The following is a 22898-nucleotide window of genomic DNA, read 5'->3' as shown; positions in this document are numbered from 1 at the left end:
TTTCGTTCGCACTATACCCCAATGTCCGTGGTGAAGAAGCCGTAAAACAGAGGACTGTAACGAACGTGGGACCACGACTCTGGAGTGATCATTATCAGAACGCAACAACAAAACACCACGTCGAACAAAAAGTCTCTCCCTGTGAGCAAAAAATCTGCGAACCAACCGATCCTCGATCCGAGACTTTGACAAAGGCCATTGCGTAGCAACAAAATGCAAAACCGTAGCAAGGACAGGGTCAGCAGCTGTGGCTGTAGCTACACGACGAAAATCAATCGGAAACGATTCGACCACTTCATCGGTTTCCGAATCAATGAACATGCAAGCAAGTTCGGAAGAATCGAATGCTTTATCCTCAGCAACAGGCAAACGGGACAACGCATCGGCGTTTCCGTGCTTAGCAGTGGACCAATACAAGATATCGTAGCGGTAATGCGAGAGGAAAATAGACCAGCGAATGAATTTCTGCGCTGTACATGGAGGTACAGGCTTGGTCGGATGAAAAAGCGATGTCAAAGGTTTGTGGTCCGTGATGATGGTGAAGTGACGACCATACAAGAAATCATGGAACTTAGTAACACCAAACACGAGAGCCAAAGCTTCTTTCTCTATCTGCGAGTAATTTCGTTGTGCAGACGAGAGCAATTTGGACGCAAAGGCAATAGGGCGATCATAGGAGCCAACTTTGTGCGCAAGCACAGCACCGATCCCGAAATCCGATGCATCTACCATCAACAAAAGGGGTTTCTGGGGATCGAAAGGCGTGAGGCAAGTATTAGAAAGCAACGCCGATTTCAACTGGCGAAAGGCGCGTTCGCATTCCGTCGTCCAGACGAACGGAACACCTTTACGGCGTAAGCGATGAAGCGGAGCTGAAATGGAAGAGGCATTGCGCACATATTTATGATAATAGTTAATTTTACCCAACACACTCTGTAGCTGCTTCACGTTTTGAGGGGAAGGCAATTCTTGTATGGCACGGAGGTGCTCTGGACTCGGATGTATGCCTTGGGCATTAATGACATGTCCCAGGTATGGTAAGTCACGAGCAAAAAACACACATTTGTCCTTCCTCAAGCGAAGACCATTTTGTCGCAAGACCTGAAATAATGTTCGTAGGTTCGCAAGATGATCTTATTCTGTCTGTCCGGAGATCACTATATCGTCCAGATAGTTTGCTGCAGTAGGGACCGACGCAGAAATAGTTTGTAAATATTGCTGAAACAATGCAGTGGCGGATGCACACCCGAATGGCAGTCTTTTGAATCGGTACAATCCAAGATGCGTGTTAACCACCAATACGCGCTGGGATTCGTCGTCCACCGGCATTTGCAAGTACGCATCGGCTAGGTCCAACTTTGAAAAATATTTTCCCGGGCACAGTTTAGCAAAAAGATCTTCCGGGCGGGGCAAAGGAAAAGTAGCAGTCACTAGTTGGGGATTCACTGTGGCCTTGAAGCCCATGCAAAGTCTCAATTTTCCGGAAGGTTTTGGCAAAATTACTAAGGGTGAGGCCCAGAGAGAAGCTTGCATAGTTCAATTACACCTTGTGATTCGAGATCGTTTAACGTTCTTGCGACCTCATCACGCAATGCGTGGGGAACATTGCGCACTCTGAAAAATTTCGGTTGCGCATTGACTTTCAGTTCCAAATGTGCTTCATAGTTTTTAGCGCAACCTAAGCCCGGTGCAAAAATGTCTGCAAATTCGTCACATAGACGAGAAACACTGTCTGAAGGCACAGTTTGATTCACTGATAGGACCTGATTTACAATAGACATGTTAAACAACTGAAATAAGTCTAAACCAAAGAAGTTCACTGCAGTAGAAGAACGAAGAACGTAAAATGACACAAGTTTCGTTTGTCCCTTGTATGTTGCAAGAAGGCTGCACTGTCCTAACACAGGAATTTTCTGTCCTGAATATGTGGTTAGCTTAACATTTGCGGAACGCAACGGAGGTTTGCCCAGTTGTTTGTACGTGTCGTGATTGAGCAATGAAACTGCAGCTCCGGTATCGAGCTGGAATGGTATGACCTTGCCATTAAAGTCCAAATCTACAAAAAGTTTATTGTCCTGCTGACGACAAGGGCGACTGTTTTGTGCAATTTGAACAGACACTTGTACAGAATCACTTGCTAATTGATGTGATTTCCGGCGACGTCGACGCACAATTTTTGTGGGACGAACACAGTCACTATTAGAGAAAGTGTCACTGGACGAAGTGGAATTAACGACATGAATGTCCATGGGCGAAGGTCCACAAGCCTGAGTGTCCTTGGTTCGATTCCGGCGCGAAGCAAAGGGCCTGGAATGGTTGTGATCGTCTGATCTGAGCTTTTTCTGGCAAACAATCTGGACATGTCCTTTCCTATTGCAGAAAAAGCAAATAGCTTGGCGTGACGGGCAATGTTCACGCGAATGTCGAGTAGCACACTGCAGGCATGATTTCACTGCATTTGTGTGCTGGCGCGGCACACCTGGGTTAGAGCGCGGCGGCAGCTGCGTCGACGTGCGCGAGGCCCGGTTACTGGGCCGCGCAGCGCGTCCAGCGGGCCGGTTAATGTTACACATGGCTGGCGAAGTTTCAAAAGATTCCTGAGCACAGTCAAGTGTGTCTTGTCTATCTAATATGTCTATCACTTGTTGAAGGGAGGGATTTACTAGTTTCAAAATTTGCTCCCGTATGCGAACATCAGAAACGTTCTGTGCAATTGCATCACGCACCATTGTATCTGAATAAGAAAGGCCACAGTCACAGTCAAAGGCACAGTCCCTAGTAAGTCCTTGCAATGTTGCTACCCACTCCCTATTAGTTTGACCGGCCGTACGTTTTGTACGAAAGAACGTATACCTTTTTGCAACCACATTAACCTTTTCTTTGAAATAGGCATCTAAAGCAGACAAAATTTCCTCGTAGGACAGAGTTGCTACGTCGCGTCGGGGAAACAATTTCACTATCACACGGTAGGTGGACACACCGACACAAGAAAGCAAAAACGGCTGCCGCTCATTACCTGGAATTCTGTAGGCGGCTAGATGGAAGGCGAACTGTCGGGACCATTCTGTCCACGATTCGTGCACCGGGTTGTAGTGCCTAAAAGGCGTTGCAACTGCGAGTTGTGGCTGCGGTAGCGGTGAAGCGGCGGCTGCCGCATCGTGTTGCAGTGCACGTTGACCCTGGACGAGCTGTCCGAGGGCATCCAATAACGCCTGCGTCTGCTGATTCTGCAAGCGATAAAATTCGGACAGTACATCTGGCGAAGCCATGACACAAATAAATGTAAGCAATCAGAAAGAACACGTTTCCTTTAAGCCGCGTCGCCAAATGATGTGTCGACAGATGTGCCGACACAGTGTTATTTTGAGGGGGCCGATAGGCACGCTATCTAACGCAGACGGGCGTGAATTCTGGAACAAGATACGTTATGACTGCTATCAAGAAAATACGTAGCTTTGGAATATACTTAACTTTATTCACTCCTGGTGATACATCTCTCTTGACTATACAAATGAGACTCGTAAGATACATGCACTGTTACAATTGGCACCTTGCTAGGTCGTAGCCATGGACTTAGCAGAAGGCTATTCTAACTGTCTCTCGGCAAATAAGAGGAAGGCTTCGTCCGTATGGTCGCTAGCAATGTCGTCCGTACAACTGGGGCGAGTGCTCTATCGTATATCGAGACCTGCCTTGTGGTGGCGCTAGGTCTGCGATCACACAGTGGCGACACGCGGGTCCGACATGTACTAAATGGACCGCGGGCGATTTAAGCTACCACCTAGCAAGTGTGGTGTCTGGCGGTGACACCACAAATATAGTGGGTGAAGCCCTTCGATATCGTACAGAAGTATTTGATCACCTTATGAACCAGTAAAAGTTCTCAATCAAACACCGACCACTTACACTGAGACATTGTCAGTTTTTTCGAGGCAGATCGGAGTGATTCTGTAGTGTCACCCACGCCCTGTTGCTGGCATCTGCCGTGAGGGTCGTAAGTGGATTTAGCTTGGAGCGGGCGAGGGTAACAGCTTCAGAAAGCGTGGTTCTCAGATAGTTGGACGTGTCGATCGTGTCGTTTGATCCATCGGCCAGGAACACGTCGGGCAAACAGCATCTTGTACAGAAGCTGCACGGGGGAGGTGTCGGCGATAAAAACTTACCCTGACTAGAAGGCATCTTAGTGCAGAATAATCTTCTGGGAGAGGCAAGCTAAGATTTGAGTCGACCCATCTGAAGGGGGGCGCATGCCTGCAAACGAAACAGTGTGTCCCAGAAAAGTGACAGTGGTGTTACTAAGCTGCGACTTTTCACAATTCATCTCGATGCTGTTCAATTCTGATGCCATGCGAACTTGACGAGGTTCTCCTGACGGTCGCTGATAGATGATGAGTACACGAGAATATCACTGAGGTACACATAGGCAAAACGAAAGTTAAACACCACTGAGTCGATAAAACGTTGCTACGTTCGTGCAGCATTTTTAAGGGTGTAAGGCACGAATTGGTATTCAGAGAGCACAAATGGTGTATCGATAGCAGTCTTAGGTATGTCGGGTGGGTGCCAGGGAACTCGGTGACACGCCATACAGCAGTCAAGCACTGTAAACACTCGGACACTGTGCTAGAGTTGTGTGTAGTCCTGGATGTGGTGCGAATTTAGCTCAAATGGCTCTAATCACTGTGGGACTTAACATCTGAGGTCACCAGTCCCGTAGACTTAGAAGTACTTAAACCTAACTAACCTAAGGACATCACACACATCCGTGCCCAAGGCAGGATTTGAACCTGCGACTGGAGCAGCCGTGTGGTTCCAGACTGAAGTGCCTAGAACCACTCGGCCACAGCGGCCGGCGAAAATTTAGCATTCAGTAATCACCGTATATACGGAATGTACCATCTTTCTTTAACACGAGGTGTATCGGTGAGGGCCAGTTGATGGTTGAGACCACAGGATATCCGCGTCTTTGACAGTGTCCTCAGCACAATGTAGCTCGATCGGGTTAAGGTGCCAAACCTTGTCGAACCAGAGTCCCCTCCGCGGTATTTATCTCGTGACAGGTGCCACTGCTGATAGCGACTAAGCAGTAGGTGAGACGGCAGGGGGGGGGGGGGGGGGGCGCGATTGTGTGAGCTGCAGGTCGCCGGTAGCAGATGAAATATAACATTGTGGGAGATGGAATGTTGGCGCGTGGGAGGTGGAGTAGGTTCACTGGCAGTGTGAGTGACGTGTCAGCTGACATCGGGAGATCGCGGGTGAGATGCGGTGCGACGGTGGGCAGTGAGTGTGACGGCGTGCTAGCTGCGAGGACGATGTCGCAATCACTACGCACGTCACACGGAAACAGGTGCGGTTGCCGGGCCTCGTGTATTGGCGTCCGTGTAGTTGCCGTGGACAGAGAGAGCGGCACGTCCGCCCGGGTCGCAACTGTGGGGTCGAGATCGTGCTCGGGAAACAGTATCGGCAGAGAGGCGGCGGAAGTTTGCCGGTACATGTGCAGTCGGGGACGGCGCCGAGTCGAAAGAGATCTGCTTCAAGTTTTGCGTGCAGAGGGCTGCCATCTGAGAGCACTCGTGTGAGAGCTCGGAGATCTGAGAAGGCTGTCGCCACAGGAGATTGTGGCACCGGAAGAGTGGTGGACTGCAGTGCCTCGAAGGTAAGGCGAGAGGTCACAGTGGCAGAGGAAGTTCAACCTTATGACAGGTTCGTCGATTTCTACGACGTAAAAAGTCCAGGGAAAAGCTTATTGTGGGAAACACAGAGTGATAACCTTACGTACCTGTGAGAGGGGATACGTGGTCTGTTTACAGTGACAAAAGGTAGTGAAGCTGGAGAGGGGTCATCAGATGTGACAGTGGCGAGGGTGACGCCGACAGCTGCTCCCGTGTGCACGAGGAAGTGGAGGCCGGACATTACGTCACCACGTAGAGACGGTGAGCGTGTGCCCGAGGTGGGCGCCGTGTGACCCGGACCGGTAGGCGCCGTGTGGCGTAGAGGCGGGACGTGGCGTGGCACCTAAACGTGACTGCCGTTCGTGTTTAGGTGACTGCGCAGAGGCCTGCAGTTGTGAGCGGTGGGCAAAACATCGCACGAAGCTGACACTGTGGGCAGGTAGGGAGGGGGGACGGAGAGGCAGTGTCGGCACTTGGAGGCCGGTCGGGCACAGCTTCGTCCGTGTGTGGTGCATGTCGGGTCGTCGACTCTGGCAGTGTGGGGCGGAGGCCGACAGACGGCAGTGGTGTTGCAGTGGTGGTCTGGCCCGGGTGTGCGTGACTGTGAGCATGTGAGGAAAGGGGTAGCGGGGACGGCACTGCCCCCACCGCCGCAGTCGGTGACGACGCTCGAGGCGTGCACCGGCAGAGGCGAATAATAGCGAATGCTCGGTCAGCGGAACGGATGCTCGACTCCGTAGCGGCAGTGGTACGCGGAAGCAGCTCCGTCTGTACCTCCTGAGAAAGTTTGAGGAGCCGAAGGGTCCAGAGAGTGATGTCGGTCCTAACTTAACTGTCGATTTCCGAGTGAAGGTGCCGTCAGAACTCTGACGGTGTTCATTTGCCGAATAGTTCGGCGTGAATAATCTGGTGTGTGGCCTCCGGAGGAGGACAGGAGAGGTGCTCGATGAGGCAACTTTTACACAATGTACAGTTGCAGTCTGTAGGTGATGAAAGCAGCAGATCACTGATGAGATCGATGTGGTCGTGCCAATGACTGGTAAGGTAAATTGTGCTCACGATAACGTCAGATACAGCACGGAAATCGGAGATATAGTCCACTAGGGCAAACCACATCTTAGGGTTGTCCTTTCGCACCTCGGGAAAGCTCAGAGTGGTAGTATTAAGAGTGGGTGAGGAAGCAGCCAACGTGCACTGAGACAGGGGAGCTGTACTGGCCTGCGGTGTCAAATCGTGACCGAGTGGTGGGACGGCCGTTATCGGAACGGTGCCCGAAGCAGCGGAAGCCCGGCCCGGCTCATGGTCGGACGCGTGCCGGAGGCTGCTAATATCGAGAGTGGGCACGGTCAAAACGTGTGCGTCGGTGAAAGGGGCCATCGGAAGGCGGCACGACCGGAGCAGGTGCAGGCAGAGCAGGGGTGGTGTAGTGGAGGGCTGGGCTCTGGGGAGCAGCGACGACCCGAGTAGGTCCGGAGGGGGCTGCGGCGCCACAGTCGGAGGCAGCAGGTGCGGACGGTGCGGGTGTGGACGAGAAAAGGATGCTGTGGTCTGTAGCGGCAGGACCGGGTGCGAGTGAGGTGCGTAAGGAGGGTTGCTGCGGCGCCGTCGGCCGATACGTTTGGAGCGGGCACGAGCAGAGTACGGGTGCCGTAGGGCGGTGCCGCAGGAGCCGGGGTGGAAGGTGCGAGAGCGTAAGTGACCGGTGCGGCAAAAGCGACCAGCATCACCGAAAATCTGTGCACGTGGGAAGCGAGACGTGCGGAGATGCGGTCCTCCGACACGGCGGAGGTGACCCGCGTCACTGCTGAAGCGGGCGATAGTGCTGACACGGAGAGGTGAGCGTGCTGGCGTATCGGTGCGGCAGAGGTGACTGGCGTCACCGAGTGAGCGTACGAAAATGAAACTGTGTGACCGGAACCCGTCGCAGCAGAGGAGCCGGTCGTCGTCATCGCAAATTGTGAGAACACTGCAGAATGGAGCAGCACGCTTTGGACTCACCGGACGGGCCGTTTCGTGATGTGAAAAACCCAGCATCAGACTTCTCAAAGAAAGTCTTTCACAGATAAAACACACATTTCCCTTATTGACAGTTGCCACATATTTTTGAAAAAATTTTGATATGAGCTAGAGATTGTGAGTTTAAGTTTTACATTTTTACATCAGAATTGCATACAGTAAATATTATGTTGTTTGCATCACTACCACAAACTAGTCTGCCACTGTTTCTAAACCAACCACCAATTGAGCTGTAACTGTTTACAAAATTGAAATTTTCAAGTTTTTGTACTTTGGAAAAACTATTACAGATTTTTTCTCCACACGAAATATATGCAAGTGCCAGGTTCCTAATGCTTTTTAGCAACTAATACTGAAACTTCATTTGCCCTAGCCAGTTCGAGTAATGCTTACAATTAGACTTTTACAGCAGAAAACAGTTTGTCTGTAGAACAGGATCCTCTACTGTGCTTAGAGCATTACCTCAAAATATTATCTTCTACAACATTATCATTCAAAGTTTGCAACTTTGCTACATCACCATGAACACTAATTTCAGCTTTGCTGTATTCTTCAATTAATACTCTTGGTGCTACGACTTTATTCACAGTTTCATAAATTTAACATATTCACTCAAATTGAAACACCTCAACATAAAAGTTTCACGAGCTTCTAAATTTTCTTCGCTTGAGTGTTAGTCCAACCATCATTCTTGCATTTTAGAAATAATTACTGTTCCTTTCCATACAAACCCATATAAAATTCCTTCTCCTCAATCTGCAAACACGTAGGTCCACAACAGTATCCAAATTTTTATTCTGTAAGATCCCAGACCTGAGCTTCCAAATTGAGCTGACTCTCTCCTCTACTGTTGTCCAGAAAGAACTGAAAAATAAAAGCTGAGAGAAAGCACACTTTTTTTGCTATGTGTGTGCAGCTAATAAATTGGCAAGAAGGAAGGTCGCACAGTACCTTCTTTTTATTGCTCCTTGTTGAATTTGTGGCTCTATGGAATTAGAATTTTTAGATCTAGGCAGAACGACTGACCTTCACTGTAAGATAAGGACAATGCTGCACGATGAAACTTTATCCTTCTCTCTGTTTATTGTTTCCATCTCTCATGTAGTAATTTATAGCAGTTCCACATTGCAGTACAAAACAAACCTCAGCCAGCCAGTGACCTCAAAAAGAAAGGGATACCTCCCACGTCATTCACCTCGTGACTTCACAGTGAAACTATTTGCTCCGTAACTAACCGACAACTGCTCGTTACACAAATTGACGAGAGCAAAGATAGGAGAAGTTTCAGTTCAGCTATCTTATAATACGTCGATATTTTACATCCGGAGATCTTCGTATGTGGTTAAATACTTCTTTTATAAAATTGTCAAATTATTGCTCAAAATATTTCATACGATGAGATTGATAATTTCAGATACGATTATACTTTTGAATTAAATTAGAAGTACAAAGAGTAATAGTTTTTGAAAATAAGGCTTACAATAAGGTACAGAGCACATTGTTCAGAAGTGCAGTGTAATATTCCTTCGGGCACGCACGCATGTCCTAAGGAACACGGGCTGTGGTAAGCTGCAGCTATTATGACGTACATGAAATGTATTTGCAGTTGCAAATACGGACAAATCTCAGCTGTATAATGGAATGGTGACAGCAAAAATTTGTGCCGGACTGAGACGTGAACCCGGATTTTGCACTTATCGTGAGCGGTCACCTGTCCGTTTGCACGCTTCACGGCCAGACCCAAACTTCCACATGTCGAAAACCTGCACCGGTGCGTTCATTATGTACGTTTCTGTACAGGGGAGGCATTTTTAATCGAAATTCACGTGCCCAGTGTCGGTGGATAAATACGATATTGTAGTGCCTGTGTTGTCCAGAAGTAAAAAGCGTGCATCTCTGAAGGAATATTGCATGATACTTCTGAACAATACAGGCACTGAAATATCATATTTATCCATCAACACCAGGCAAGCAGCATTCAATTAAAAATGCCTCCCCTGTATGAAAAATATATAACGAATGTACGAGTGCAGGTTGTGGACATACGGTTGACAATATATTGAAGTTTGCATCTCGTCTGGAAGTACGGTCCGATAGCCTAACGGCAAACTGACTGCTCGCAATAAGTGGGAAATCTTGGTTCGAGTCCGTGTCTGGCACAAATTTTCATTGTCATCATTCCATCATACAGCCAACGGTTCTCCGTATTTGCAGCTGCGAATACATTTCGTGTTAAAATAAGGCTTACGTATGTTGTATCTTTTTTTGAAAAATATGAGACTGTTATATTATCAGAAGTACAATATAAAGTCACGATTTCTTCGGATCGTGTCATGAACTGAATGAGTGTACACAGTCTACAATACACGACACTGACCAGCTCCGTAACACAGGGGGGGAGTGATCTGTGAGCTTGCTGCTGCTGTTGCTGCCACTGAGTCTTGTTCGCAGGGGACTGTGCCTGTTCTTTTCCTTCCCTCTTCTCTGCTTACAAATACCCATGCTTAATGGTAGTAGCCAAAATAATGACCTGACCATGGAATATGCACAAATAGGTTGCTGTTTTGCCAGGTGGTGTAAGTGGAACGTGGTTTATGGTTGGCTTACTACAGGTATCTGTGGCATTGCTTTTAGCCTGCTTAATTGTGAAAATGTTAGTGCCTTATGCTGATTAAATATTGAGTGTCTTGTGAAACTGCCCATGGGGGTCTGTAACACAGCATACGCATACCAATGGGGCACCTATGCTGTGAGATCTGTATCACTAAATAGCTAACACAGATTTGGAACTTGCAACTGGGATTGTACACTAACAACTTCAGGGACAACAAAAATTGGATTTTCGGCCTTTCATATAATTATTGATCAAATTTAAAATTCTGCCATAATATACTCACTGAGATGTATGATCTTATGTTAAAGGTTTAACACAATAAGACCAGTATTGTTTTGTTTTATTTTAGGGCACAAGAACAACTAGAGTCGTACGTGCCCATTTCAGAACTGTAGGACACGAAGATGAAAGGGAGTAAAAATGACTACACATTAAGCCCAATTCACAGAAGGAAAGACAGCTAATAAAACGAACTTAAGTTGGCTAAGGAGACGACCGTTTGCCTCTGTTCGATTTCTCGGAGCCTTTCTGGTCGGCAGAGGAAGACTCGGACGTTTGTCTGCCGGAGAGACGTAAGAGGGCTTCACGGGAGTATTCCTCCTATCCTTTCCGGCCTGCCGGTCGTGTAGCAGGTGACTCTGCCCCGAGGCAAAAGTTCGGTGACTCGTCGCACACCCGGAGCAGGAGACGGGGACACCGTGCGATTTCACAACCGCGGTGCCGAATTTGAGGTCGCATGTCCGCACACTTCGTGGAGTGACACGTAGCGATGACGGTACTTTAAGTGCCGGACGGTAGAACACGTGGTTTCCGACTGGCTGACAATTGCGAGTGACCGGGTGAGGCACTTTTTCCTTCGCCCAGATCTTCCGGGCGACCCACTCGTCGAGATACGCAGACAGTCTCAGGAGGAGACGGCACAGTCGCCACTGCAGTCGGCAGGGCGGGGAGAAGGAAACAGAATGTCATCCTCTCGAGCATCCCTGTTGCAAGCTACACATTTGGCCAGGTGTCGACAGGACATTCGAGTGTGGTTATAACGGTGACAGTAGTAGCAGCGCATTGGGTTAAGAACGTAGCCTGCTTTGATCTTTGACAGAAACATTTTTCTATTAAAAGTGAGAAAAAGAGTGCACACGAGCACTAGTGATTACACGTAACGGCACCCTGATCGGAGAGGTACATTTGGATTTCTGTCTCGATCGGACCGTCGAGCTACTCAGTGTAAATAACACCGCGGGACGCATACGGCATTCGGTGGGCCTCGACACGGCGGGATAGTTGCGGAGGAGCGAAGTTGCGAGCTGTCGTCGTGCTCGAGAATCGGTAGTAGTCTCCAAAACTGAAGTACCGTCGTGTAAACGAGAACAGGATTTCACGTGCCTGGCAATTGCGTCGACACCTTTCCGAATAATAAATGTATTTACCGTAGCTAAAGCACAGACCGTCTTCAGCTGTAAAATGGCGAGGAACTGTGGTGCAGAGGGTCACCGAATCTTTAGCCTCATTCCACTTACGTTCGGTAGATGTCTTCTACCAAGAGACGATCGGCTCGTGGCGAGAAAATGCCCCGGGGTTGTCGGCGCCTCTGACGGCACACTCCTTCCGACCGTCAGCCTCCCTCGGAGGGGAGCGCTCCTGGCTCAGGTGGTCGTTCGCACCTCCCGAACGCCTGACAGAGGGACCGATTGGCAGTTTGGGAAGGTGGCAGCACGGGCAACCGCCCCTCCTGGGCCGGGTCCGTACCGGGGGGGTACGTGCGAACCCCACCTGTCGGTGTGGGGCTACGAGTTGTGCGTTACCGCGTCACCCGTTACGTGTCAGACGCACGGGTTGACCTTTGGGAGCGCACAGTGAGGAATAAGAAAAGGAGGAACCTCAAACACTGGAGCGGAGGAAGGACGGGAGAACGGGAACGGAGAAAGCGAAAAGGACCGAAAAATGTTGGACTGTTCTGATATCGGCTACTGAAAATTTGGAACACACTTCAACGAGAGGACAGACACGTGGAACGAAAGGGAAAAGGTGCTGCAAAAGCTGGGCCCCCGTGGTGGCCTAAGAGCGGCAAGCCCCCTGGGGGGGATGAGACCAGTACGAGACTTAGAAACTGTGTATATGTGTTGAGGTAGAATAACTCATCCCAGACTATACTCGTCCTATGTTTGATAATGAGAGCACGTAATAATTTCTACTTCTAATTCTGCATCTACATCTAATCTAGTCGTACTCTGCAAACCACCGTGAAGTGCGCGGCAGAGGGTATGTCCAGTTGTACCAATTATTAGGGTTTCTTCTAGTGCAGTTACGTATGGAGCGTGGGTAAAATGACTGATTGAATGCCTTTGTGTGTGCTATAATTATTCTAATTTTAATTCGTGATCTCCGTGTGACAGATATGTAGGCGTTTGTAGTATATTTGTAGAGTAATCATTTATAAGTCAGTTGTTGAAACTTTGTTACTAGACTTTCTCAAGATAGTTTACATCTATCTTCAAGAGTCTGACAGTTCAATTTCTTCTGCATCTCCTTAACACTTTTCCGTGTGTCAAATTAAATCTGTGACCATTTGTGCTGCCCTTCTCTGTATCCATTCAATATCCCGTATTAGTGCTATTTGGTACTAAATCTATGAGATCATTCCGTTTAACATCCCTACAATGATATGTCCAGGTACTTAAATGAGTTGGTCGATTCCATCTTTGACTCATTGATATTGTAGTCATAGGATACTACATTTTTTGAGGTGTGCACAATTTTATATTTCTGAACATTTAAAGCAAGCTGGCAATCTTTGCACCACATTGAAAGCTTATCAAGATCTGACTGAATATTTATGCAGCTACTTGCAGGTAATACTTCATTATAGATAATTGCATTATCTACAGAAAATATGAGGTTACTATTAAAATTGCCCACAAGGTTATCAGTACACGACATGAGGAGGAAGTTTCCCAACACACTTCCTTGGCACACACCTGAAGTTACTTCTACATCTGACGATGATTCTCCATCTGAGATAACACGCTGTTCCCTCCCCACCAAAAAGTCCTCAATCCAGGTACAAATTTCACTCGATTCCCCCAACGATTGAACTTTTGACAATTAGAATAAGTCTGGTACTGAATCGAATGCTTTTCAGAAATCGAGAACTTCTGACGAAGTTCAAACATAAATTCAAACTTTTCCAAAACTTTTTCTTCCTTCCATCCTTAATGTCTGACATTTAACACATTAACACATTTTGTAAAATAATCAGACATCTGGAGCTGTTCTACATATGTAAGTTTGTTTCTTTAAGGGATTCATTTTGGCTAGTTATATTGGTTTGATACTAAAGCTAAAAACCATTACGTAAACTGTCATTGAGCCAAAATAAACTTTTCATACACTAAGCATTTCTTCCAGTTATTGCTGTCAGTGCAGATGCATATAGATTCTGCTCCTTCTTTCAACTTTTTCCCAATAGAAATTTTGTTCCGATTTGTTTACGATTAGTGAGAGGGTACACAGTCAGTTAAGAACAAGAAAACGAGGCAAATTCAGTTGTCGTGCAATGTAGGTCATGAGAACAGAGAATTTGGTCGGACTAGAAAAGAACCGGGGCGGTCGGAAGCAGCTGCGACACAGACAGTACGAACCGACTCCTCGAGGATTTGCCAGATGAGATTGTAACCTGTTCACAGTGAATACCAGCCGTCTCTTAGCTGACAACCAGTTGGCCCAGTGAGCGTGGACGATGTGGGAGCTGTTCAGTCCACAGCTCGTGGTCTAGTGGCTAGCGTCGCTGCCTCTGGATCGCGGGGTCCCGGGTTTGATTCCCGGTTGGGTTGGAGATTTTCTCTGCCCGGGGACTGGGTGTTTGTGCTTTCCTCGTCATTTCACTACTGTCGTCATCATTCGTGGCAGTGACTACATTGGATTGTGAAAAAATTGAAACTTTGTGCGGATGCTATTGACCGTGCAATTGAGCTCCTGACAAACCGCACGTCGTCATCATCGTCCTCGTCCTTCTGTTCACCACTAATACTGACTTCGTTTGCGTCCACCTGTCTTGCTGCTGTGCATCTTCTGTCACTGGAATTTGATTATGTGCCTCAGAAAAGACAGAAAGCATCTGTTTAAATGACCGGTAACGAAGTTTCTTTCTTCTTGAGGTTTGCCATTGCTTTCTTTGTAGGTGTTTGTACAGAAGGGGAATCGTTCAGTTGCAGGTACTGAAGACCTTGGTGGAGAAGTGCACCAGAATACACACACTGACGGCTCCCTACAAACTGCTGAAGTCTGAAAGGTGCTCGGAGGCCCTGTCGCAGCTGCACAACCTCCGTGTGCTGAATCTGGAACCGGAATACAAGGAATTCGATCGTAGCTCTACCCAGGAACCTTGTTTGGTGCGACCTCTGGTGAACGGATGCCCGCAACTAGCCGAGGTCGACTTTGGGTTTACGTATATCGATATGGAAGACCTGAGGTACTTTCTGAGAGCCAAGAGGAACACCCTCAGGTCGATACGCATAAAGTGGGCGATGGGTGGGACGAGGTGAGTGTTATTACCTGTCCTCCTAAGATTGTCTAACTTCTACTCGAAATTACTTTCGGTTGACGAGTGTGCTTCCCGTGTATTCGATATCTTCACCCTACACGGTATAACCTGCGCCTTTCTCGTTATGGTAAGTGGACTTTTGGCATATTTCTTCTCGCGTACGTATAAAGGGCTATTAAATACAGATTGTTATGTAGCTAGCTAAATATTGCTACGATTCCTTTAAAAAAGCTGCAGGTCAGCTTTCGTCAGTTTGGTACGGAATTACTTCCATTCGTAAGTGACCGTGCCACTGTTTAAGCCTCCGTATTTAACAGTTGTACCCAGTTCAGTTCTGTGAAATACAACAATACCTGGCAAGACAGCCTCACCCGCGCATTTTGGGTTCCGAGTTTGTTGTGAAAATTATTCTGCACATTTCGTAGTGAAATTAACAGGCAGAATGTGTCATTTCCAAATTAGCACTTATAATTTAAGAAATGCTGATAATGATTCATTGCATAGACACAGCCTGTGGATGAGGAAGTTTTTGAAACATGTATCCCTCAGGGCACCATTCTGGATCCATTACTTTTTCTGTTTATGTCTATAATATTTTACCATAAATTCTTTCTCTTCAACTTGTTGGTGTACATTATTATCGCCCAAAGTAGAAAGCAGCAACATTATGAGGCACTTAGCAACTTGTGTACGAAGGAACTGTTCACGTTATTACGGGAGCTTGTACTGGAGCAGATACCTTAGTTATTTACTGGTACTACGTAGCTTCGTTGTGAAACGTTTGCCGGAAATACCTGTGTTCATACTACGGTAAATTCCACAAAGCAAATATATCACAAGTTGGTCCCGCCAGTTGTGTCTTTAAATTCAGTATACTCCAGTTCCTTGACGTAGTTTTTATTTTATTTCCACTGATAAATTAATGACTGTTGACAATTAACTGTTATCAGGAATCATTGTGACCTGGACTATCATTGTTTCATTAGTAAGCATCATACAGAGAGACACAGAAACTATAAAAAAAAATTATTCATTCCAACACGTGCAGATAGAATGTAAATACTGTGAAAATAATGTCCATAAAAATACTCGGTGAGCACATGTATTTGCAATGCTGGTAGATGATGCTGACTTTCAAACAGTGCGGTAATATCTAAGTGAAATAAATGTAACAACTGGGAAAAAAAATTATAAAAAATAACTCACGATCTTTGTTATCATCCAGGACAGAACAACAGATTTCGAGCAGTAACAAAAGCTTCACTCTGAAACACATAATTCGAGCTCACTACAATCACTGGTGTACGAACCTACTGAGTGGTGAACTGATAAACTGATCAGGCCCTGACTGAATTACAGCAGTTGGTCAGGAAGTTACCGTAGCTGTACTGTAGGAGCGGCTGCCGACACCTCCAGTTTAGTCTCGCAGGTATTCCAGTACTACACTCCATTCACTGAAATGACAGACAGCCTGCGGACACGACGAGGCACGTGACCGCAGCACTGCCACCGAGAGGTGAGCAATACGGGGCACACTTCACTCAGTTTGGCCACGTCTGTTGCGATTGTAAGTCATTAGTGTGTGATCTTAGAATCTGATTGTAAAGTTCGTCTCATTTGAAAGCCCAGTTTTTGATTATTCGTGTGTCAGTGTCAGTGATTGTAATCACATTCGTCATTCATTATTTTTGTGGTCACCTAGTAGCTACCCCCTTTATTTCTATTTGTATAACATAGGAGTAAACTTGTCATGTTGTCCTCTGCGGAGACGGTGAGCGAGGCCGACTTGTCAGATTTGACTCTAACTGAGAAGTGATCAAAGAAGAAGTTATTAACTTCTGTGGAGAAGCACATGGCTCTTAATCTGTGTAAAATGGAGCTGTTGTATCCAGAGCAGTCAGTGACCAATATTGTTTTGAAAAAAACTTGGTTGTCACACTCTTCAAAGTCTCCCAAGAAAGAAAAATCATGACAAACTTTCAGGAAGTATTGGTGACTTCGATAGAACTGCGATACGAAGGAAATTTTTTGTAACAGGTCACTAACAACTGACAAAGTGCTTGTGGCCACGATTAAAAATCCACATTTGAGCAACTTCCATATATCATTTTATTATCATACAGTTTTAAAAGAAATGAATTTTAAATACTTTCGGTGTGGATGCAGTAGTGTGCTAATAGACAGAGATGATTTCAGGGAGGCAGTGTCATCTACAAATGATAAATTGTTGAGAGATGAAGGAAGACCTGTCTATTGTTTGGACGAGACATGGCCAAATACATGACATACCTGAAGTAACGTCTTGGTGCATAAGTCCATAAAATCCTCTAAACAAGCATTTCTATCTGCATTATCCACTGGAAACAGGTAAAGGTAAATGCCTGATTATCACACATATTGGGAGCAAAGCAGGTTTTGTCAGAGGCAGTGTGTGAACTTTCAAATCCAAGATGGGCCCAAGAAAAGTGGAGGCTACTGTGAGGAGATGTGCAACAGTACATTCGAGAAGTGGTTTGAAGACTTTTTCTTCGGCTTCAGCAAAAAGAAGTTACTGTTCTCGATAACATGTCGTGCTATTCTTGTTGAAAAGAAGTAGTACCTAATCTGAATGCCAATAAGCGAGATATACCGGAATAACTAAAATCTAAAAATATTGTTATTGGAAAATGGAGTATTGAAGAAAGAATTACTGGAAATTGTTAAAAAAGAACACAGTAGTGCACAAAGAATATGCAGTGGATGAAATGGCTGATGGAGCAGGGAAAACTTTTCTTCTGATTCCTCCATACCTGGTGAATTAAACATAATCGAGGTAGTTTGGGCCAAAATCGAAGGCTGTGTTGCAGAAAAAGACAGAACACACAAAATGTCAGAAGTTAAAGAACTATTAAAACAAGCAGTGACTGCAGAAGAGTGAAACAAATGTGTTTTCCATGTGATGGAAAAAGTTTGACCTCAAATGTGGAAATTAGACTGCATTATAAAAGAGAGAAAAGTGTGTTTTGTTATAAACTTGAATCAAAGCAGTTCAACTTCAACAGAATAAGTTTTATTCTTCCTTTAACATTATTATAACCAAAATCACTTGTGTTTGAATCTGCTATGCCACCTGTCGGGTTTTTATGACTTCTTGCATTATACTATAAGCCAATATTGAAATATAAGGTTTTTCACAAGCGACGTATGCTTCACTGCGATGTCAGCGTGACCGCCACGTGGAGAGTGTGCACGAAGGATTTTCGACACTCTGTTTTTGCTGGAACAGATCGTGCGTAGTCACGTGAAACTGTGTCTGTTTCATTCCAGCTCTCAGTGAATAGACTAATGTGGAGATTTTCCACACTCAGGTTATCCTCTGGACTCAAATTTTCCTGATTTCAGCACATAAATGGTAATTCCTATAAACATGTAACAATACCACTGTGGCTTTAGCTAAACTTCTGCACAGACTGTTCAGAATTTTTAACTTTTCTCTGTCTAGGATCACTGGAATTGTGTTTGTATCTTTTGTAGTTTGTCAAACGTTAATTCTAGATATCTGCTGCCCCCTTTTGCGTAAACCCTGTACTTTGACAAGAGGTCATCGAGCCCATGTAGTCTTTCGAAATGACTGTTTTTGCACGTGAGACGACGACTCACGGGCAATAGTAGAAGAGATGCTCCACACTGGCTCTAAATACACGTGGGTGTCCGATCGACTGACGGGCACTCGTCAATGGGCAATACCGGCAGCGTACCATTTACTTCTGAAGATGTTTCCCAAAACGGGAGACAAAGAGCCAGAGAAAAGTTTTATATATTGACCTCAGCTTCTCAGCTCAGAAGTTTAAACTGGACTAAACACCAGCTTCGAGAACCTACGTGTTGTTTACGAAGATGTCTCATACAAAGATTTTCATTTCGGCAATATATTCTCATGAACAATTATGCCTATATATGTCAATAATCATTTAAAGGCAGAATGTTGTAACAGAACTTTTTGTTTTACTTATTTTACTGAATTACATGAGCAAGCAACAGCTGGCAGCACTGACTTATTGGTCATCATATACACACAATAAATAAATATGAAATGCCCAGTTTCTGAAGACAAAAAACAAAAAAGAGAAAAAACTGTATGTTGAAGCCTTAGCAGTATTAAAAGCTGACTTCGGAAACACTATTTCATCACCAACTGAATGTGTTAATATGTTGGGCCTTAACTCTCACCATTATGTCTAACGTATATTAGTATAATTTATCAAAAAACAAAGATGATGTGACTTACCAAACGAAAGCGCTGGCAGGTCAAAAGACACACAAACAATCACAAACATACACACAAAATTCAAGCTTTCGCAACAAACTGTTGCCTCATCAGGAAAGAGGGAAGGAGAGGGAAAGACGAAAGGATGTGGGTTTTAAGGGAGAGGGTAAGGAGTCATTCCAATCCCGGGAGCGGAAAGACTTACCTTAGGGAGAAAAAAGGACGGGTATACACTTGCACACACACACATATCCATCCACACATATACAGACACAAGCAGACATATATTAGTATAATTCATCCCTGATGGGTATACTTTCTGTGACACTAATAGTAATGATCTCAGCAGCGAATGATGCGATAGTGACAGTTGAACACGTTGTTGTTGCAAATACAGTATAAGAACTATTAATTTAGAGTTATAATATAAAGTACTCTGTTTCTTTGGTCTTTTGAAACGTGACGGGAGACGAATAATTCTGAAAGACCCCATTTCTGTTGTTACACAGCTGTGTCCCACCATTGCTGGAGGCCTGCACCGAGTTGGAACGTCTGGAACTCTGCGAGGATGACGACTTTGAGATGGTCCACAGTATACCGAGAGAGGCGTTCACTGCCCTGGGAAAGCTGAAGAACTTGCAGGAACTCAGGATATCGATCCCTATTCGACTACCGCCTGGAGTTGCTCCTCTGGCATTTAAGTAAGTTAAGTGGTGAACGTAAACATTTCTTGTGAGTGCTTAATGCATTGGGGATGGAGTCTATTAAAATGGGATAGGAGAGAAAAAGAGAAGGAGAAAGGAATATGCAGGTACTCTGGAGGGATAGAAAGTGCGTAGAGGCCGGGGCGAGGGCACCGTAGAGGTTACAGGACGGTGGAGGCTGGGGACTGGCAGAAGTAGGGCTAGGGGAGTTACGGGAATGGTAGATACGTTCCTAATTGAGTTCCTACCTATGCAGTTCACGTAAAAATCCAGACGGCACGGGCCGCGAAGCGGTCGTCGAAGTCGAGCACACTGTACCGGGTGTGACTCTCGGCAACCGTGTGGCCGCCGTCTCTCGGCCTCAGTTGGACAGCGGCCATTTGCGTGGACAGACAACTTGTCAGTTTCGTGCCTACGTGGGATGCTACCTCTACATTCGCACTCCGCAACCCACCGTACCCTGTACCACTACTACTCATTTCCTGTCCTGCTCCACTCGCAGATGGTCTGAGGGAAAAATGTACGACCTACTGCAGATCCCAAACGCTCGAGCAGTACTCGAGACTAGGTCGCACTACTGCCCTATATGCAGTCTCCTTTACAGATGAATCGTACTTTCCTAAAATTCTCCGAATAGATGAAAGTCGACCGTTCACCTTACCCGATTGTTCCGTTTCGTACCACTTTGCAGTGTTACACACAGATATTTAAATGATGTGACTGTGACACACAGGACACTACTAATGCTACATCTGAACATTACGGATTAGTTTTTGCTACTCATCCACATAAACTTACATTTTCCTACATTTAGGGCTAGCTGCCATTCATCACACCAACGAGAAATTCCGTCCGAGTCATTTCGTCTTCTCCTGCAATCACTCAGTGACGACACATTGCCGTACACCTCGATGTCACTGGAAAATGACGGCAGGTTGCTGCCCACCCCGTCTTAGATATTATAGATATAGATTATTATATATTATATATATATAGATAATAACAGAAGTCCTGTTGCATTTCCCTGGGGCACTCCTGACAATCCCCTTGTCTCTGACGAACACTCACCATTTCTATAATTTAAAGTGTCTTTGAGCCACTCACATATCGGGGAACTTGTACTTTCATTAAGAGCCTGCAGTGGAATGCTTTCTGAAAATCTAGAAGTATGGGATCCGCCCAGTGCCGGTGCCCTTCATCTATAGTTTGCAGTATATCACGTGAGAAAAGGACGAGCCGAGATTCACACGTGCGATGCTTTTTAAAACTGAGTTGATTTCTGGACATGAGATTTTCAGTCCCTAGGAACTTTATTATATTAGAGCTCAGAACATGTTCAAGAATTCTGTAGAAAACCAGTGTTAAGGATATTGGTGTCTAATTTTGTGAGTCAATTCTTTTACCCTTCTCGTATACGGGAGTCACCTGCATTGTTTTACAGTCGAGTAGGCCTTTGCGCTGGGTGATTTGCAATAAATTCCGAGCCGTAGAGTACTCTTTGTAATACTGAATTACAATTTCATACAAACCTGGTGACTTATTTGTTTGCAACTCTTTCAGTTGTTTCTTTACACAAGAGACGCTTATTACTATGTCATCCGTATCGGGCTCAGTACAGTGTTCAAACGACGGTACGTTCGTACGATTCTCTCGTGTTAACGATTTCGTACACGTGGAATTTAAAGCTTCCATTTTCATTTGCTGTCTTCGACTGCCACACCAGACTGGACATCGAGTGATCGGACGAAAGCCTCAAATACACTTAGCGAGTTTATGTAGGACCAGAAATGCCACACAGTGGTTGCAGGTAAGTACACAGCCGACGTGGCTGCTACCACAGGTGGCCCAGATTTTGATGGGGTGGGAAACATCTGTCACAGAACTGGAGTAGTCGTCAGTGATAGGAAGTACGGAACAGATCTCGCACGTAGGTCTATTACTGGGATATCGGCACGAGGGTAGGGTTTAGGATCGAGGGTGGAGTAGGAACAGACAGAGATATCGCGTACGTCAGATGAGCAGTGGGATACTACTGTAGGGGGGTCGGGGGAGGTAGTGAGGAGGACATTCCTCATTTCAGGACACGAGAGGTAGTCCTAACCCTAGTGGTGATTCACTTGTTCCAATCCTGGATGCCACTAGTCACAAAGTGATCTGCTCCTTTGTGGCCAGTCGGTGGGTACGAGGGGATTACTAGGTGACTGGGGAGAGAAAGTGCAAGGGATCTGTTTCTGGACTGGGTGGTCAGGTCAATTTCGGTCTGTGAAGGCTTCGGTGAGACTCCGAGCGTGTTTAAAGAGAGTCTGCTCAGCACTGCCACAGATGGCTAGGCTATACGTAAAGGATTTCTTAGTATAGAATTGGTGGCATCTTTCATAATAGAGCTTCTTCGTCGGGTGGTAGGTTTGAAGTGGACGGAGGTACTTACGGAACCGTACGTGAGACATTTGTCGTCACTGAGGAAGGTAGCTTGCTGGGCTGAGATGGAACTACACCTACTGAAATTAACAATATAATGGAAAGGATAGATTGTTACTCACTATAAAGATGCAGACAGGCACAGTGAAAAGACTGTTAAGGTTTAGCTGTAGGCCAAAATCTTCTTCAGAAAAGGAAAGGAAACACACACACACACACACACACACACACACACACACACATACACATTCACATTCACATGCATTCCCGACCAAGCTGCTAGAGCTGGCAGTTTCGTGTGTGTGTGTGTGTGTGTGTGTGTGTGTGTGTGTGTGTGAGTGAGTGTGTGAGGTGTGCTTGCTTGTGTGAATGAATTTTGTGTGTGTGTTTTCTTTTCTTTTTTGAAGAAGGCTTTGGCCAAAAGCTAAATTGTAACAGTCCTGTCTGCAACTGAAAGTATCATCTTTATGGTGAGTAGCAATCTATCCTTTTCCATATATTGTTGATATTCCAAACTGGTGTTTCCATTGTTAGATTCTGAAATCAGATATTAGATTGTAGGGTGCACCCAGGAGCACATACAGACTAAGAACCCAGTTAAGTAACAATGAAGAGCAAGCTGAAGTTTGATCATACAGCGGAATCAATGCCTAAAGAAGTGGGACACCGACATCCTGATGAATGATGT

The 22898-nt window shown here is 45.8% G+C and overlaps 1 protein-coding gene across 1 annotated transcript in view; it reads left to right on the top strand.

Moving 5' to 3' along the window:
* Nucleotides 1-22898, top strand: part of LOC126456740 (uncharacterized) — a 181533-nt gene that overhangs the window by 80601 nt on the left and 78034 nt on the right. Inside the window, exons 4-5 of the mRNA XM_050092485.1 lie at nucleotides 14508-14839; nucleotides 19598-19789. Coding sequence (XP_049948442.1) covers nucleotides 14508-14839; nucleotides 19598-19789 — 524 coding nt within the window. The remainder of the gene's footprint in view (nucleotides 1-14507; nucleotides 14840-19597; nucleotides 19790-22898) is intronic.

This window comes from Schistocerca serialis, chromosome 2, assembly GCF_023864345.2.
Source record: "Schistocerca serialis cubense isolate TAMUIC-IGC-003099 chromosome 2, iqSchSeri2.2, whole genome shotgun sequence".
NCBI classification, from domain to species: domain Eukaryota; kingdom Metazoa; phylum Arthropoda; class Insecta; order Orthoptera; family Acrididae; genus Schistocerca; species Schistocerca serialis.
This window is presented reverse-complemented; position numbering and strand designations above follow the sequence as displayed.